The sequence below is a fragment of the Oryctolagus cuniculus genome, chromosome 3, assembly GCF_964237555.1.
Source record: "Oryctolagus cuniculus chromosome 3, mOryCun1.1, whole genome shotgun sequence".
Taxonomy (NCBI): Eukaryota; Metazoa; Chordata; class Mammalia; order Lagomorpha; family Leporidae; genus Oryctolagus; species Oryctolagus cuniculus.
The window spans coordinates 110,058,507-110,078,403 of record NC_091434.1 but is presented as its reverse complement, the minus strand read 5'-3'; the positions used below and the strand labels follow the sequence as shown (position 1 = coordinate 110,078,403).

The following is a 19,897-nucleotide window of genomic DNA, read 5'->3' as shown; positions in this document are numbered from 1 at the left end:
CATGAAGCAAAGGTTTTCTGCTTCAGAGCTATTAGCTGTGCAGAGCCACTGCAGGCTGGAAGTAGCCAGACCCAGGCAGAAATCCCCACTCTCTCACTCACTAGTGCTATAGCCCTAAGAAGTTGATTAACTTGCTAAGCTTCAGATTTCTCATTTGCAAAATAGGGATAATTAGAGTTCTGACCTTAAAGAGCTATTGTAAGTATTAAATGACAGTTTCCATATAAAACATTGAGCATAGAGCTTGGCACATATTAAGCCTCAATAAACTGTAGCTACCATTACTAAGGGAGAGAAGCCTTCCTGGTCTGGAGACAATAAACAGTTCACAGACTCACCTTGCTGAGCTGTCTGCTAAAGTGACTTTGATGCTGGACTCCAACTACCCCTACCGTGGACACACTTATGCCCACTGCTTTGATGCACTATGCTTTGGTCCCCCTCTGTGTTTAGCACCAGCATGGCCATAAGTCTCCACCCTCCCTCCAAGCATCATGGTCAAGTTCTGCTCTCTTCTTGTTCTTCCAGAGCCTCTTCAAGTATCTTAGCACCTATCTCTTGTGACTGGTGTCTCCCTGGCCCAGCCCCTCCTGTCTGCCCCAAATAAACCTATGGTGCCCTGAGATCTGCATTTCTGGAAGGCAGGTAGGCAGGGTACTTCTCCAGCATTTTCCAAGGTGCCACAATGGGCTGAAGTAAGCTGGTGGTTAGACTCACTGAATAAATAAATGTGCATCTAAGGGCCTGACATGTTTCCAGCTCTACGGTTGCCCATTCCCAGGGGACATAGCCAAAGATTCACCATAACACTTTGGAAAAGTTACTATAACTTAGGCCACAGCTGTCCATTCTCCACTTGTTGCTTTTTCCTGAAAATAGCTTTCTGAGTCCTCAGACATCCAAACACCTGGCTGATGGCAATGAGCTCTTTTCTTAGTACATCTAGGAGACAGCACAGAGAACAGCCCTGCTAAAGGGCTGAAGCAGTTGGGGGAACTGGAAACCTCCATGTCTTTCTCTGATCCTTCACAACACTCATCTGGAAAATCTCAGAGCTATCTTGATGTCAGAGAACAAAGTTCAAGCTTCCCAGAGGACAACTGGGCTTTTCCCACAGGCCAGAGGCACTGAATAAACAGTACATCACACACACGCTTCCTTCTATAAAAGTGGTCCAGGGAGCTGGGATTTGAGTAGCTGGAAACCTTCCCTAGAAGCTTGGTGTTTTGTGCTCTGTAAGGCCTCTGCATGGTGAGAGGAATCTAATGAGAGTAATACTAGATTCAAGAGATTACTAGTTATGCTTGAAGCAATGCAAAACAATTTTTTTCTCAGTGGAGTCGCACATCATAATGCCACTTCAGTCAGCAATGGGCTGTAAACCTAAGAATGGTCCCATAAGATTACAGTGGAGCAGAAAACTTCCTGTCACCTAGTGATGCAGCCAGCATAATGTTGTAGAGTGATGCATTACTCACATGTGTATAGTGATGCTGGTGTCAACAAATCTACTACTGTGTTGCCAGCCATATATAGTACATGTGATTTTGTAGAGCACATAATATTTGATGATAGTTAATGATTATGCTCTTGGTTTATGTATTTATCACGCTATACTTGTTATCATTATTTTAGAGTGTGCTCCTTCTACTTACTAAAGATAACAGTTTACTGTGAAACAGGATGCTGTTACGCTGGCAGCAGCCTCTTGCATCTGGTGTTTACTGTCTCTTGATTGCATCAAGAGGTCACAGCCTGTGACTGACATTGACCATCCAATGCAAGTATATTCTGTGATGTTTGCACAATGACCAAATCACTTAACAACACATTTCCCTGACTGTATCTCCATCATTAAGTGGCACATGACTATAATTACAGCCGGCAGGCTGCATTGAACAATTCTAACAATATCCCTATTTTACACCTAGAAAAATTCCCAATGAATTTGGACATCCTGCATGTCCAAATATTTAGCAAGTATTTTCTATTACGCTCTTTCTTGCCACTGGGTATATGTACTTTTGCATGACAGCCTCACTCTGCTCCCCTTCCTGCCTTGTGAATTGCATGTACTTAGGGTGAACACAAACCACACTCAGGAATGGTAAACCTGGGCTTTCCAATTTCTCACTGCTCTTTTGTGTGCAGATGTCCTTGAGAATTCTGCCTGCTGCCTGCCCTTGTAAATAAAGTGTTACTGGAACACAGCCACACACATTTGTTCCTGTATTGTCAGTGACTGCCTTCCTGCTACAGCAGTAGAGCTAAGTGGTTGCAGCTCCCCATGTGGCCTGCTAAGATGAAATGTTTACTCTCTGGATCTTTAACAGAAAGTTTGCTGACCCTCGGTAGGATTACTTCTCATCACTAAATAAGGAAAATAACTGAAGATAAATCTGTAGGGATTTTAATTCTATATGAGAAAGAAGTTTCCTTAGAAGAAACAAAATCAGCAATGACCTGAGTTGTCCCCAGAAAATGCAGGACAGTGTCCTTGGCTTGCCTCATTCTTCTCTCCTAACTCAAACCTTGATGACCAAGTCATCTCCATTGCTTCAAAGCACAGCTCTAACCAAAGCTCCCACTAGCACCTCCTCACTTCATCCCACAGTGATCTCCACTGCTATTACTGTGGTTGCCACATTGCCTATCTCCACTTTATGTTACTTTTCCTGCTTAAGAGATTAGCCTTCATGGAAGCATACCTCCTTGCTTCAGCCAGGGCAGGGGGAGTGGGGGATCATGCAGGAAACAGGTGGCACATGCAAATCCTCTACTAAAGAGAGTTTGATAAATTGTGGGCAAAGCTAAGGGGAATCATGAAGAGATGGGCTAGCAGCCCATACTACACAGAGGCCAGAAGGTGCACAGAGAGATAAAAAGTGCCAGAGAGAGAGAGAGTGGAGGGGATGACTGCAGTTAGAGTTGCAGGAGAGGCTTTTCCAGCAAAATCTACAACCTTAGGTGAAAAAACCAACTCATTGTGGTCCATGACCAGGCAAGAGACAGAGCACAGAAACAAATGCTGGGACCACTGATCCCCTGCTACTTCCTCCCATTGGCCAAACCTAACCAGATGCCACAAGGCAAGTGATTGTTTTCCCAAGATCTATGTGGCACATCTTCCAAGGGAGCACAGCCAAGTAGAGAAAGATGCAGAGTCAATCTGGAAGGGAAAATGGAAAATAGCAGGTTTTCAATGCCACTTGCTCATTCACTTGTTACTGCATGTGGTAGAAGACATGATGACTATAATGATTTAGATGCCAGGAAGCGGAAGGATAAAATGACAGACATGTGTAGCACCATTTCTGCCCCTGTGATTTTCAAAAACCATAGTGCTGTCAGAATCCAAGATCTAGTATATGCAACATGTTGTCTCCATTTGGTGGGGGAGAAAAAAACAAGGGTACTAAGAGAGAATTAAGAAACTGTTATTCCTATCTGTACTCAAAAGCAAAAAGCATTTTCCAACAAATTAAAAGATAATGTTTGCTAAGGAAATGTGAGCTGGTATGAAAGTTAGTTCATTCCCCAGCCTTCTCATCAGCTAAACACTATCATAGCTACAAGTGTCAAACAGCTATATGAGCAGCCCCGGAATGATCCTTGCAAATAAAAAAGCACAGTGTGAAATGCTCACTTTTTCTGATCAAAAAGCATCCTGGGGAGGGCTGAATGGTTTTGGGTCAAGAAGAGGCCTCGATTTCTGGGGAGATTTTTATTGTTATCAGAGAGAAGACTGTACTTGCTGTGAATATATGGCTACTTGACACACTCCTGCTGATGAAGGCAAACTTGTAGTCACTTGTCTTGCTCCCTAGACTCTCCCCTCAACCCCCCACACACATTGAAACACATTTCTCATTTTGGTTTCACTTACCTGTCATTTTAAAAAGAGTGATTTATAAAGTAAAAAAATTCTCAACATCAAAGAATATCTCAGTGTTACCATGGCATACATGTATGCACGTTTCTCTCTTTCTCTTTATCTCTTTCCTTCTCTCTCCCCCTCTCTCTCTCTCTCTGAAACTCTCCCTCTTGCCATGTCCTGAAAGCAAAACTGTGACCAAGCATCACAAACTCATTTTCCCAAGCTGAAGTCTTTTTTTTTCCTTTGCGGTCCTTCTGCTGTATGTTTCTTTATCCTAAGGTTTCTCCAGGCCCAAAATGTGAAAGCTGTTGCAAGGGAGCTATAATTTCTGCTCGACACTTCATGATTTGATTATGTAAAATAAAAAGTGTAATGAAGTTAATAGTTCCTTATTCTTACAGTCCATTATGAGGAACTTTTCCCCTGTAAAATCTGAAAGTGGAAATTACCCCTGGGCCTGCTAACTCTCAAAAATATAGGTCATAACGATTACTGCTGGAATTTCAAGGCTTAGGAATTTAATATGTTTCTCTTTCTTCTATTCAGTTTGTCAAAAGGACATCACTTCCTGCCACACTATACAATGAAAGAGAAAGTGACAGGAAAGAGATCCATATTCTACTCTTGTCCTAGCTGTGTGACCTCAGGCAGAGCAGCTAACTTCTCTGGGTCTTAACTACTCCTTCTGCAAGTGAGGGGCCTTCAACACCCATTCCCACTTTCGCATTCTATGACAGAAAAAATTCAGGTCAAATGGAACAACATGCCCCATGAATGAAGAGTGTGATGTATTACCTGGTCCATTATTTTCCTCATCTTACACATCAGTCCTTATCTGAAATGTTCCCTGTCTGCTTCTGGCCTAGGTGTCTGTGGTTTCAGCATGTAGCCACGAGTAATGCAATGTCTTGGGTTCACATCCTCCACTCACTTTTGACCTCATCCCCAGTGCAGCCTGGTGCTTGACAGTAACAGAGTTTATTCAAGGCAGTCACAATGGATCCCAGTTCCAAAGAACCAACTCTTGCCATCATTACACTAGCAGAAACATCTTATCCAAAGGAGAGAACAAAATGCTAAAACCAAGAGCAAAATCATAGTCACGTGGCCTTGGTGGTATACTTAGCAGCACTCAAACACCCCTATATATGGAGTCATAGAAGAGAGCTCTCTTTTTCAGGACTTTCCCAATCTGGCCATGTACATGTAACACTTCATCTGCCTCCAGGAAACAGGGAAAGTATTTCTCCAGTGGGAAAACTCCCTCGATCACAGTACAGGCAGATTTAACATAATCAAGCCTCTCAGGTGGTGCCAAGCACCAAATTCTTATTTTCACAGTCTTCTCCTACGTCAGTAAGTTAGGAGACAGACTCATAGCCCTCCACAGTGTTAGGACAGAGCCACATGCCAATAGGAATGCAAGCTTACCTCTGGGTTTCAACTAGCACTGGTACCACGGCAGGGTTTTAGTCATGTCCATATTCAAACTATCTCTAGACAAAATTTAAATGTGAGCAAAGCTTTCACTGAGACTGTTCCCTCTATCTTTGGTGTCCAGGTATCCTACAGTCTCATGGAAGGCTGCCTGGTCCTGCCCTCCCCGCCATGTCCCTGCCCCCAGCCCAGAATTCCCAGCACTGTGCTCTGTGTCCCGCATCTTCCTGTTTACCAATTCCCTCAATGCTTTCTGCTCATCCAGCTGATACTTAGCAATGATCCTGGGCTTTTTATTAATGAGTGCTACTATGAATTATTGAAAGACAATAGCTTAGTGTGTTTGCCTACAGGGGGCATTGCATATTAGTTGAAATCTAAAGCAGAAATCTGTGGCTTTGGGGACCAACTTGACAAGGACGATATTTCTGGGTTCAGAGAATCTTTCTTGAACTGTTCACATCATACCACATGGCTGTGTCTACCCTCTTGCTAAGCCTGAGACAGATCCTACCAGCATGTTGATATGTAAGAAGCGTTTTTCTTCAGCAAAGGAGAGGCTGAGAAATTATCTAAATCCCAAGTTTCCTTAAAAGTTGAAAAAGAAGAAGACATCTAAACACACACACACACACACATATGCACACACACACACACTTTCACTAGGAGATAAATGAGGGTCACATTCACCTCCACTTGATAGAAAGCTTAAAATACTACCAAGGTCCGCAGCATCTGAAGGTATGCCAGTCAATGCAGAAGTCGTACAGATGCAGACATTGATTCTGAATTATAAGGGAAGAACACGACACACAAGCTTAGTGCAATCCTTCCTCTATTCCCATAAACTCACATCTATGAACAGCTTCACAGTGAGGTGAAGCCCCAGCAGTATGTGCTAACTAGCTAATCTGTACACCACCAAGCAAGATTTGTAGCTGCAGAATTTGGAAGACACAACTGATACATAAATCCAATAAATATTTTTGAACACCTATTCTGTACCATACTCTGGGTCAGATATTTAGAGCACACAAATTAATAAAGCACATACCCAAAAAACATATAAAAGAAGGAACTAAGCTAAGTCTATATCAGGAGATGAGCAAAAGAGAAAGAGTGACTGGCCTGTTTGACTTCTTGTTCTGTTCACATGCATTATAGAAGAAAAAGGTGACCCACACATTAGCTCAGAAACTGAAACAATAGTCAACTTTCTGAAAGCAGTGACTCATTCTGTTACCTTCTAGTCAGATTCTCATAACCAAAGTCAAACCAAACCAGGTTGTTAAGAATGATGTTTGTCAACATTAAAGCTCTTAGAAAGTTTATGAACAGCTGACCTAATTTACATACCTAAGAAGATCTCAGAGAGCTTCTTGGCTTGTCAATATTTGAAGCTGTATTGGATTCTTGTTCAACTTACCCCCAAAGTTAAGATAAATTGGTGCTGGAAAAACTACTCGTATATATAGGCTTGGCATTTGGCATCAGTTATACAGTAGTGTTTTTGTATAGGCTAGAGTATACTTGAGCTGGGCTTAATGTAATTATACATAATGTTGACAGATTATGACATTTGCCTATTAAGACACTACACAAACATTCCAATAATTCGCTGGCTTTTGAGTTTGTGAAAAATAAATGAAACTAAATCCCAGGGGATGTTGCTAATGGGGTAACTGGAATAGAGGTTTCAAAAGCACAGGTTTCAGGAAATAATAGTCAAAGAATAATGCACTTTAAGCCAAAACATATAGAGTGGTAAATGAATATTTAGTACTCACCACAAGACTGCTGTCTAGAGACAGCCTTTTTCCAAAGTCCCTTTTCTCGAGCTGCCTCTTTCCCTCCATGGGTGAAGTTATTTATTTTCCTTTGTGATTTATAAGAATCCCCCGTCTATTTCCAGAGTCACTGCAAAAAGTGAACATGTGTTTTACTATCCAAGTGCACAGTGTTTAGACCCTTGTTTTTAAACTTTCTATCCAAAAACAAGTGTTAGAGCCAAAAAATATCCAGACCCAGATAATAACTGTAGGACTGGGCTCTCTCAGTTCCAAAGGCCTCTCTGGGTTGCAAACGTCAGAGTTGTCTTTATGGAGGCCCCTGTGTTTTTATAGGTTTTACTAATGGAGTTGGGGAATGGGTTTGCAGGTCGAATCAGCAGACTGTGGAAAAAAGCAAACAGTCCGTTTCATGCCACACTTGCTCCATACCCGTCCTCTCTCTATCAGCCAGAATCATTCTGTTCCTGTGCACATAGATGCTGTCTGCAAATTCCAAGAGATCAATCTGACAAAGCCACGCTCCATAACCAAGAGTTATTGAGCCCAAAGCCCAGTGAGGAGAAACTTAAACATGAACATGATTGTCAATATTTAATTTAAAATATGTAATTTAAAAATATTTGAGGGACATTGTAAGAGACATTCCTTTAGGGGCAGACTGACTCAGAAGGAATAGTAGATGATGTCATTATTGTTAATGGTTATTTATAGAATAAATGCATTTTACTGTATCAGATAGAGTTCATCCCTGCACTCCACTGTGATTGCTTGTTCAAGAATGATTAAGTATTCTGGTCAATAAGGATTCAGCATATGTTTTAAGTGCTAGTTTCCAATTTTAAGCAAGATATAAAAGACTTGAAATAAAAGAAATGAGTTTGAGCTTAGGCTTTTTTACCTATTAGTTAAGCAACCTGTGGACAAGTCATTTATCCTCTCTGAAACATTATTTTTTCCAACTATTACAAAATAACAATGGCAATAAAATGATGTATGCAGAAGGCAATAAAATGATGTATGAATTGGAGGCAATAAGTTACAATGTATGTGTGTAAGTTATAACTATCCAGAGATTAAATTTAAAATAATTCACCTTAAATTTTAGTCAACATCACTCAATATGCTATTGATGATTCAGAAGGCACTCAGGCTCAGAAATCGCTGATAATTCCCATAAACAAATATAGCCAGAGTACTACTGATATGGAAGAGCTGAAATTCATAAGATACTCTAACAATCAGTGTTTTATAAATCATCTATTGTTGCAAGTTTGTCATGGATCAAGCAAGCTCGACCTCACAGCCCACAGCACGTGGCCTGTTTCTCTTGGTTTCCTCCATCAAGAGAGTTGACACAGCTGTATTCAAGACAGGGGATGCAAAAATTACTGTCAATCATGGGAAATGAATGGGCTTGTTTTCCATTCTTAGACTCCATCCTCTATATTAATTATTCCATCTATCAACCTTTGGGAACACTAATTTTAAGGTATCACTGTTCCACTGTGAAACTCCCAGTGGTCCAAACAGAACTGAGGATAAAATCCAAATTTTTCAACATCATGTCAATGGTCTATTTCCTATCAACAATTTTTTGATAATTTTCAAGCACCCTCAGTGAGAGTGAGGCCATGCATGCTTTTGGTCATCCTCTCACCTCTACTTCACTCACTCTGCTTGCTCTACTGCCTGGCTCAGGTCCCATCTCTTCATGAGACCTTCCTAGACAACCAGGTTTGGTAATGATTCCTTTTTCCCCCAATGTTCATAGTGGTCCTCAGGGACTTGCCTTATTAATATTATATATATGTATTAATATATATTATTATATATTATATCAATGATACATCATCAATAATATTAATATATTGATAATATTAATGTTGACATTAATAATATTAATAAAATATATTATATATTAATATTGTATATATTTATTCTTTAAATATACAGGTTGAGTATCTTATCTGAAATGCTTGCAAACATAAATGTTTTAGGTTTAACATCTTGGGAGATTTTTTAAAAAAATTGTGTGTGTGTGTGTGTGTGTGTGTATAATGAGATATCTTGGGGATGGGACCCAGTCTACATACAAAACTCATTTGTAATTCACATATACGCCACACATAGCTGAAGGGTAATTTAGTGGACTGTGTAAAATGATTTTGTATATAAAATTGAGTTTCATGGTATAGAATTTTCCATTTGTGGCATTATGTCAGCATTCAAAAAGTTTCAGATTTTGCAGCATTTCAGATTTTTGGATTAAGAATATTTAACCTGTAGTAAATTCTTTTTCGTTAAAGATTTATTTATTTATTATTCGAAAGGCAGAGTTACAGTGAGAGAGAGCAAGAACATCCATCTGCTGGTTCACTCCCCAGATGGCTGCAACAGCTGGAGCTGGGCTGATCCAAAGCAGCCAGGAGATTCTTCCAGGTCTCACATTGGTGCAGGTTCCCAAGCACTTTGGCCATCCTCCACTACTTTCCCAGACCATTACCAGGGAGCTGGGTCAGAAGTGGAGAAGCCGGGACTCGAACTAACGTCTAAATGGGATGCCAACCACACAGGCAGCAGTTTTACCCACTACACCACAGTACCAGCCCCCATGTAATAAATTCTTAATACATGCCTATTGGCAAGGGCTAGAAGCTAAAAATAAGCAAACTTTAGACAGTGTTTTTCAGGAAAAGAAAAAACCTACTCCTGTATTATTTCTAAAAGCCAAATCATTAGTCAACTGGAATTGCTTTGAGGGCTTGCCTTTCCTATTTTTAGATGTTCCTATTGATTTTGCACCTTCTTTCTCCTCCCAGTGACTGTATTTACCAGTAGCTCAGAATACCTTTTACAATGACGAATCAAGCTAGAGAGACTAGTCAGGTCCCCATGTCCCTCCTTCATCAAAAACATGCCCCCTAAATCTTAATCAAAAAGAGCATGGGGTTTGACAGATCATAATAGATTATCCTTTGGACTCTAACACATATGCATTGAGTGCCTACTGTATGGAACAACCAATCCTTCTATGTTGGTGATACAGCCACACACAAGAAAGATGAGGTCTCTACCTTCTCTGAGCTTACATTTTAGAAGAGGTATATGTAAAATTGGTAAGCAAGCAATAAAATAACTCCAAATTGTAGTAGGTACCTATATGAAGAAAATAACCCCCAGTAGGTGGTATGACAGAGTATCACACATAGGGACAGGGAAATTTTTTGGATATAATGACTAGAATAGGAGCCAGTCATGTAGAAAGATAGATAAAGATCATTGCAGGTAGAGAGACCAGCTTTTCAGCTGGGAAGAAACTGGAAAAGAGCTTTGCCTGCCCTAGAACAGGAGACCAGTTTCTTAGAAACTAAAAGAGCTGGGGAGAGAATGTGTGAGGAATGTGCTGAGTTGTAGACCAGGTAAACGATTTTGGATGTTATTCTAAACAAAAAGATTAATCTAAGAGCTTGAATCCCCAATTTAATCTTTACTAGCTGAGAACCTTAAAATAAATCCTTTAAGCTATTAAGCTGCAGTTGATTAATCTATAAAATGGCATTAATAGCAGGGCCTTTTACCCGGTAGGGTTGTTGTGATGATCAAAGAGACAACTGATTTTAAGAGTTTGCCAGTGATTGCTGCATAATAGATAAGATTTAAACACTAGATATAGTGATAAGTTCTTATGGTGTATATGATTAAAGTAATTAAAAGCAATTCTAGCTACTAGATTTCATGCTCCATTATGGTCTGATGAGGATGGCATTTGGGGAAATGCAGACCTCTTTGACAGCTGCCAAATGGCTTTGTCTACCAGGAAGGCTGGTATACCCCATCTCTGGCACTACTAGAAGACAGAGTGTCCATACACACCCAAAAGAGGCTGCAAGTACAGAGGGAGAAATGAATAGATCAGATCCTAAGTGGAAAGAAGATTAAACTGACTGACTTGGTCAATTCCTGTCATACTTTATGGTGCCAATAATGTAGGCAGAGATGATATTCAATTCAATATGTACAATAGCATTACTGCAGGTACTGGCCAATCATAGGGTACAAGTATTGGTCGATCACAAAGGAACACTGCCATCAGGATTGACAATGGCAATAAGGAGTACAGCTGTGGCAGTGCATCCTGACCAAATATTAAAATGTACAGAATTCCCTGACCCCAAGAATGCCTATATTAAAAAATAAACACAAAACAACCATGGAAAGGACCACAGTACAGTTATCCAAATAGAACAAAGAAAGGCCACTGAAAATAAACAAAAATGGCAACAGGATATAACAATACAAAAAAGGGAATGGCCAACAAAGGAAGAGTCAGGAAGGCTGGTATACTCCATCACTGGCACTGCTGGGAGAGAGAGAGTGCCCATACTCATCCAGCAGAGGCTGCAGGTATAGAAAGGAAATGAAAAGATCAGATTCCAACAATGCTTGTAATGCCATGGGTCATCTGTACCATCCACTAACTTGACTCACTCAGACCACTGCCATCAAGCAGCCTTCCAATCTTATTTGAGTTCCAAGTGGTTTTACTTACAGAAGAATATTGCACTGACTATAGAATATAAGCAAATAATCTTTGGGGAAGTCATACTTTTAGAACAAAGCTGAAGCTTAGTGTTTGATTCTTTATGCTCTTTACTGATGTATGTGATTAGTGTATTTGTTAGCCCTGGTTGCCATAACAGGATAACACATGCAGGATGGATTAAATAAGAGAGACTTATTTATTTATGATTCTGGAAGCTGGGAGTCCAAGTTTAAGGTAATGACAGGTTCCTGGTGATGTCTTTCTCCATGGCTTGCAGATGGTTATCTTCTAGCTGTGTCCTCTTGCGGCCTTTGTGTATACACATCTCTGACTTCTCTTCTTATGAGGACCCCCCTTCTATCATATTAGAGTTCCACTTTCTTGATCTAATTAACCTTAATTATGTATCTCCAACAGTCACATGGAGGTTAGGGCTTCAATATTTAAATTATTGTCCAGGGAAAGGACAATTCAATCTCTAACAGTTTCAATTAGCTTTTAAAATGTGATCACATCTGAGTGTACTAACAATCAAATTCCTGAGTCTAAAAACCTGAAGGAAACATTTGAGAGGCAGCAGCTACTCCCAGGCTCCTTTCCTCTGTGCCAGTCATTTGACTGTGGGCCTTGCAGCCAAAACCACTCACCTTGCCCCACTACACTCTGTTCCATATTCACTTGTACCATGGTGCTTCAAAAAGTCCATGGAAAATAAAGTTAAAATATTAGTTTATTTTGGTGCAAAAAAATCTTGAAATACATGCATATAAGTTCATGGAAAACACATACTATGAAAACAGCTATGCATGGACTTAAACTTTGCACCAAAATAACCCTACCTTTTAATTTCATTTTTACACTAACTTTTTAAAAATATTTATTTTATTTGAAAGTCAGAGTTAGAGAGAGAGAGATCTTCCATCAACTGATTCACTCCCTAAATGGCCACAAAGGCCTAGGCTGGACCAGGCCAAAACCAGGAGCCAGGAGCTTCTTCCAAATATTCCACACAGGTGGCAGGGGCCCTAGTACTTGGGCCATCTTCTGCTGCTTTCCCCAGGCCATTAGCAGGAAGCTAGACCAGACCTGAAATAGCCAGGAAATGAACCAGCACCTATAAGGGATGCCAGTGTCACCGGCAGCAGCTTTACCCACTACACCACAACACTGGCCCCACTAACTTTTTGAAGTATACTGATGCAAATAATACGATAGCGTCTTGTTGACCAGAGGGTTGCTATTGGATTCTGCCAGTGGAAGGCAGCTGGAGAAGATGAGAAGGCAGTAGGAAGGGAGAAGCCATTCTGTTTCAGGCTCTGACAGAGGAACATCAAAGGCAGATGACTGATGGCAGGCTGCAGCAACTTCCATGATTCCTCCCAGAGCTCAGCCAAGAAAAGGGGCATAGCATCCCAATCTATGACTGCCACCACCTTGTTCCTTTTGCTCCTCCAACCCTTCCAACACCTTCAAAATATTCCTTGCATTAAAGTCCACTCTGCTTTAAATATCTAGAGTAGTTTCTCTTTTCCAGGCTTGACAGTGTGGGATGCACACTCCACATAGACACCTTTGGCCCAGTACCAGCATTCCTTGGGAAATATCTGGACTCCTCCCTATGGGCTTCTGAAATAACACCCTGGATTCTCTTTTAATAAACCCTGGAGAGTGGGCAGGGATAGTATTTATGTTCTGTATTCCCCCAGATGGTACTGGAAGACTGTTGAGGATCAGTTTTTTGTTTGCTGAGTAAAGGAATGAATGACGGTTTACAGTTGTCTTTGTGACTACATAAAGAGCAGGGCAGCAAGAGCAAAGAAATCCTACATGCATTTGTTACAGTGGAAGTATTTCAGCCAAATACTTCCACTCATGTGGTGGAATGAGAAAGCCATGCCAAGATGGCCGCTGGCAACAGAGCCTGCCTGGCAACAGGCTGTGATTGGATGGCTTCAGAAACTGCCTGGCAACAGGGTGTGATTGATTAGGGCATAGACCGCCCCTTGACCAGATTGGCTGCCTTGACTATATAAGCTGCTGTAGGAACTGAAATGAATGAGTCTGTGGGCTCCTTGCCTCAGGCCTGCTTTCACCTGACTCCCGGGGTCTGTGTGGTGACTCCATGCCTCTTGCCCCCACCACGCTCCTCCTCCCAGAAATGAATCCACCACAACACACTCAAACCCAACTCTCCAAGATAACACATTATCATGATTTTAAAGTATCAGCAACCTAAATATTACTCTTTAGGTCAGGCCTAACTTGCCCTTACAAAGCAGGAGTGGGGGCTGGCACTATGACAATAGCGGGTAAAGCTACCACCTGCAAATGCCAGCATCCTATATGGGTGCCGGATGATCACTGGTTTGAGTCCCAACTGCTCCACTTCCGATCCAGCTCTCTGTTATGGCCTGGGAAAGCAATGGAATTTGCTCAAGTGCTTGGGCCCCTGCACCCATGTGGGAAACCCAGAACTAACTCCTGGTTCCTTGCTTCAGACTGGCTCAGCTCTGACCATTGTGGCCATTTGGCGCATGAACCTTGCTTCAGACTGGCTCGGCTCTGACCATTGTGGCCATTTGGGGCATGAACCAGTGGATAGAAAACTTTCTCTCTCCCTCTCTCTCTCTCTCTCTTCCCTCTGACTCTATAACTCTGCCTTTCAAATAAAATAAACAAATCCTTAAAAAAAGTGTGTATTTTCCATATCTTCTCACAGTTCAGATCACAAAAGAGCACACATCTACCTCAGAGTGACAGGTAGGAATCCTCTCCCTCTCTCCATGGGGAGAAAAAGTGGTCATGAGTTAAATGAAGACAGGAAATTAAGAATCCTTCTATTGATGGGTGATTATTGATACTAACCTTCCCTCCCCCTACCCTCCAACATATATCTTAAGCTGATGAAACTATTTTACACAGCATCTAAGTTGACCTTAAAAAACTTTTGTGGAAAAAATAAATTCCTTCAAAGACAGTAATGACCTTTTTAGTGCTAGGCAGACATTGATATTTCTAAAGATAATAGCAATTTCCGTTTTCTGCTAGATTTTGTTAATAGGCTATATAATTTCCATAAAACAGTAACTAAACAGCACCAGTAAATAAAATTTCAAAGGCATAAGCTCTCCCATGCACACGGTCACACACACACTCAGATATACACAAATAGAACATCATTTTCTGCACCCAATTTCTGCCCTGTGGTCCCCCTACTTCCCATCCTTGCTTTGGTATATTAATGGCAGTGCCAGAAGAAATGTAGAAAATAAAAAGTCAAAGGAGTTCACACTTAGGCATCAGAAGATTTGATTTCATAAGTTCATATCTATTAAACTTCTTGGTTCTCTTTGCCGTGAAAATTGAGACAATTCCTAACTCCTCTGAGTTTATATTTCTTTGGCCTTTCTCACCAGGTTACTGTTAAGGTTCTAGTGAGATAATGCTCAAGAAAGTCCTTCTATGTTTAGATGTAAGGGATTTTTTGGCTTCATAAAGTAACAAACAACCAAAATATGATCATTTGCAGTCTCATAACCATCCAGACATGGCAGATTTAGTGATATCTTCCCTGAAGCATCCACAACACTGGCTCCCACAAGCTAGCACACAAAGAACAACTGCAGAATAGAACCTGCTATCTTAGTCCATTGTCTGTTGCTGGTACTGGGTAACTTATAAACAAAAGAGGTTAAGTTAGCTCATAGTTCTGCATGCCACAAGTCCTAAATCAGATGACACATTTAGTCGGCTTCTGGTGAGGACCTTGTGCTGCTCTCGGTCATGGTGGAAAGCAGAAGGGAAAGTGGGCCTGTGAAATGACAGTAGGGAAAAGGGGGCAGGATGCCTTATGACAACCAGTTCTCATGACAGTTCACCCACTCTTGTGCAAACTACATTGATCCCTCTGAAAGAGCAGAGTCCCCATGATCCAAAGCCCTCTTAAAGGCCCCACCATCTTCCAACACCATTACATTGGTAGTTACAGTCCAACATGTGTTTTGGCAGAAACAAACCACACTGAAACTACACCACATGTCAAGGACAAATCAAAAGGGTAGCAAGTTTCCTGTGCTTGACAAGGTCACTCAATGGGTCTCCACGCTGGCTACAACTGAGAATCACCTGGAGAACTTTGAAAACTTACCAATGCCCAAGCTCTACTCCAATCTCCAAGTATCAGAATATGGTAACAGCAGCCAGAGTTGACAATCACTATTGAAAATGCAATGGTTCTCAAACTCTGCTGCATAGTAGGACCTCCTGGAGATCACCAAGGCCCATCCCCAGAACCAATGAATTAGGATGCCTAGGTGTGGGGGCCAGGTGTCATTGATAAGAAGGGAAAGGGAGGGGAGCGGAGGGGAGGGGAGGGGAGGGGAGGGGAGAAGAGGAGAGGAGAGGAGAGGAGAGGAGAGGAGAGGAGAGGAGAGGAGAGGAGAGGAGAGGAGAGGGCAAGTCCTCAAATTTCAAAGAAGCCTAAAATTTAAGAGGGAGATATTTATATAGTGACCAGTAAAATAAAAATGTGAGTGAATGAATGAATGGGTGAATGAATGAATGGGTACAAGATTCAGCAAAGAAGATTCACTTGTAGTGGGACTAATCCTGAAAGACTTGCTTTTATTGTCACTTCTGGTATTGCCAGCTGATTTCCAGGCAGAAACCATTGCTACATTTTTACAGTGTATGAACCACAAGCTAAGAGAGAGATGGGCAGGAGGTTGGCCAAGAACAAGTATTTTAGCTCTGGCCACTACCCTGCAACCATCTGTTCCTTCTCACTCAGTCTTTCTTTGTAAAGACTTCCCTACTATTTATTTCCCTCCTCTGTCTGTTTTGCATTTATCACTTTAAGACAGGTTTCTAATTCATTACCTAAAATGTTTACACATTGCCTGTGAACTCCTAAGGAGAAAGCCAGTATAGGAAAAAAAAGACACATAAATATATTTTATAAATAAATAAATAAAATGTGCACATAACCCCAGTGGATTGGAAAAATACTTAGATAAGTGGCTAGGGAAAAGAATTTTCACACTGTGTCATCTGCTAACATTAATGAGTTAATTAAATTAGAAAAATTCCACTGCCAAAAGCAAAAACATCCAAATACGTGGGCTGCTGGGGGAATTATAGACCATGCTACTAAACACATTCTGTTCAAGCTTATTTTTTTTCTTCAAGCAGGCTGTGGAGAGCTACACTTAAAAAGCCATCCAATTTCAAGAGAGTATTTTCCATCTGGGGTCAGTTGGGAAAAGTATGTTCTAAACTCTGCAAAGCCTGCTGAGAGACAACACAAGTTGATAGGAAAACTGTTAATGAAAAGCAATGGTTTTTGAAAACCTAGCAAAAGGTTTAACTGTGATGGGCCCATGTACTACAGAATTAATCATTTTGGATTAATTATCTTTTCGCACAAGTGAAAAACCAAAATGATTCAGGAAATGGACATAGTAAATTGGAAGCCAATACATTTTTGTTAAAACTTTAGCTGATAATTCAAATTTACCCAATTACCTAGCAGTTTGTTCACTTAAAGGGGTTACTCATTCTTTTATGGTAACCTCCCTCCCTCTACCCATTCATCCATCCATCCTCTAATAATATTGAAATGGATTTTAAAACAGCTAAAATCCAAGTACATCAAGATTAAGAGATTAAACTTTAAAAACCCATTAACACACTGAAAACAGTGGAGAATTTCTAATAAGCCATAAAATACGGAATATGACATTAAAGATGTCCTAAGTCATAACAGCTGTCAAAATAAAATGTCTCAAAGATATTTATCTTTATCCACTCAGAGTGTAATCATATTAGGAATGTCATTCATTTATTAAGAGGAAGGTGGGATAAAACCTCTTTTTAAAAAAGGTAAAATAGTCAATTACCACTTAAGCTGAGAGCTAGAAAGAGCTCAGTTTTACACACTCATGTGTATACATATAGGCATAGCTACTTTGTGCATATATATACAAACATATAGTTATTTATGTATGAGGTTACTCCCAAAAGCTGATGAAAAAAGACATTCAAAGGTAAGCTTATTGTGGTGCAAAAAAAAAAAAAAAAATCAAAACCCAGGTATCAGTATTCTTCAAGAAATTCAGGGACAAAGTGTACTAAGAAAAAACAATGCATGAGTTTCAGACTTTTTTGCACTCACACAAATTCTCCTTTTAGTTCTAGTTTCCAATAACTTTTTGAAGTCCCTTTATGAATATGCATATATGTGTGTATTTATGCATAGAAACATATGTAACCATACATACACATACAGTCATCTCATCTTGTTATCATTTCCCCCATCATGGGAAATTAAAAAAACTTCTAATTATTTTGATTTTTTTAATGTGATGGCTTTGAAAGCTAAGGAATGAGGCTTCCTATGGATGGCTGGATAGACCAGTGCTTCTCAAAGGCATGCCCAGGAACCACTGGTGGATCCCACGGAACTGTAGTCTCTAAGTCACTGGGTGGACATCAGAGTCTGCTATTTTGCATTTCTAAAAAGCTCATGTTTCTGATCTGTGCAAAGTACTTTGATAGTAAAAAATCTGAAACTTACAACAGAGACTTAGCTGATGTACAGGTAAGAATGAAATTCCAAGATCTCTCATAAAGTTCTGCCTGCCCAAGTAAATGGTCTGACACCTTTGTTCTTCATGTAATCCACAGCACTTCCTGGAATACAGCCTAGATCCTGGACAGCAACTCTTGCAATAGCTTTCACTCAGGACACTTGGGAATCCAAGGTGGCATTTAAATGGTATTTTCTACCACCGGTGTCAGCCCCACCCTCATCCTAAAGGGATTTGCTGCTCCTACTTCCCTCCCTACTCTCCTCCCCCTGCAAAGTCTTAAAAGGACCTGTCCTTTTGAAGTAGGCAGGCATACAGGCTAAAATTGATTAGATTTGTGAACTGGAAGACCACGCCTTTGCCACACCCCTGTGTGACCTCATGCCCCTACCTGAGGCCTTCACCACACCCCTGTGTGGCCTCATTCCCCTACCTGGCCACACCTGGGTGCCCACCAGCCAATCAGGTTAATTAACCACTCCCCTTTGGAAGTGGGTTAAAAGCTGGGACACATTGTGGCCCGGGGGCTCTTCTTCCCTGGCCTCTTGCCAGGAGGAGGCTTGCTGTAGCCCCATGCCTCCAGGGCGCATGGCCCTGGGGCCATGTGCTCTAGGCTTCCTGGCCCAGATACAGGCCTAGATGCTCTTCCATGTGGCTGGTTCCTGGTGCTCGGTATGAACCCCTATTCATCTCTCTTAAATAAAGCTCTCACTCTCCTATGCATCTTTCTCACTAAATAAAAGCTTAAAACGTACCATGCTGTCTCATTTATCTGTGCCGGTATTTAGAATTCTTCTCTAAATATTAGGCAAGAACCCTCTTGGGCTTATTAATGTTGGGGATTTAGTAATAAGCCCATGGTGAAATCGTATGGCACACCAAATTCAGGTAGTACATGTGGCACCCCAGATAGCAATTCTGGGGAACTTTAAGGGGCCACTTTTAGTGTAAATTTTAGGGGGTCTTTTCCAATTTCACTTTCTCTCCATTTCCTGATCTCTCCCCTTCTCTCTCTATTTCTGTCTCTTGATCTCTCTCTTACATTCTCCTCTCTCTTTTCCTTCTTCGTCCCTTCCCTCTGGTCTGTAGAGTTTCCCCCAGTAAACCCTTTCCCTTACAAAAAAAAAAAAAAAAAAAAAAGGTATCTTCTGGGCACCCCCCAGTGCAGTCATTGTCTCTAAAATTAGCCTAACAAGAAACTGCAAGGCTCTGGCTCTTCCAGGGACATATGACTCACACTGCTTTTCACAAGCACCCATCTCACAAGCAAGCTTTTAGTACTATTAGAAAGCTCCAGGCTAGGCACCAACACTGTGGTGTAATGGGGTAAGCCGCTGCCTACAACACCAGCATCTCACATCACAGGGCCACTTCAGAGTCTTGCCCACCCCACTTCCTATCCAGCTCTCTGCCAATGGGCTGTGGAAAGCAGCAGAAGATGGCCCAAGTGTTTGGATCCCTACCACCTGTGGGAAGCAGGGCCCGGCTCCCACAACATGGCGCTGAGAGGGAGTAAACAAGCTTACACAGCGGCTTCGGCGGCTTCATCAATTTGACTAATGAGTTGCAGGAGCTGATCCAACCTCTGATTGGAAGAAAGCTCTGCTACGTGGGTAGCAGAGCACGGATTGGTGGGAGAGAACTATAAAGGCGAGATAGAAGC

General features: G+C 41.2%; 1 protein-coding gene across 11 annotated transcripts in view; it reads right to left on the bottom strand.

Moving 5' to 3' along the window:
• Nucleotides 1-19,897, bottom strand: part of NCKAP5 (NCK associated protein 5) — a 1,120,879-nt gene that overhangs the window by 890,150 nt on the left and 210,832 nt on the right. For 10 of the 11 annotated variants that reach the window (XM_051849622.2, XM_051849623.2, XM_051849620.2 and 7 more), the window contains one exon: nt 7,102-7,231. The exons of the other annotated variant lie outside the window; for it this stretch is intronic. In XM_051849622.2, the coding sequence (XP_051705582.2) occupies nt 7,102-7,170 (69 nt within the window). In that variant the 5' untranslated portion in view covers nt 7,171-7,231. The remainder of the gene's footprint in view (nt 1-7,101; nt 7,232-19,897) is intronic. 11 annotated transcript variants of the gene reach the window in all.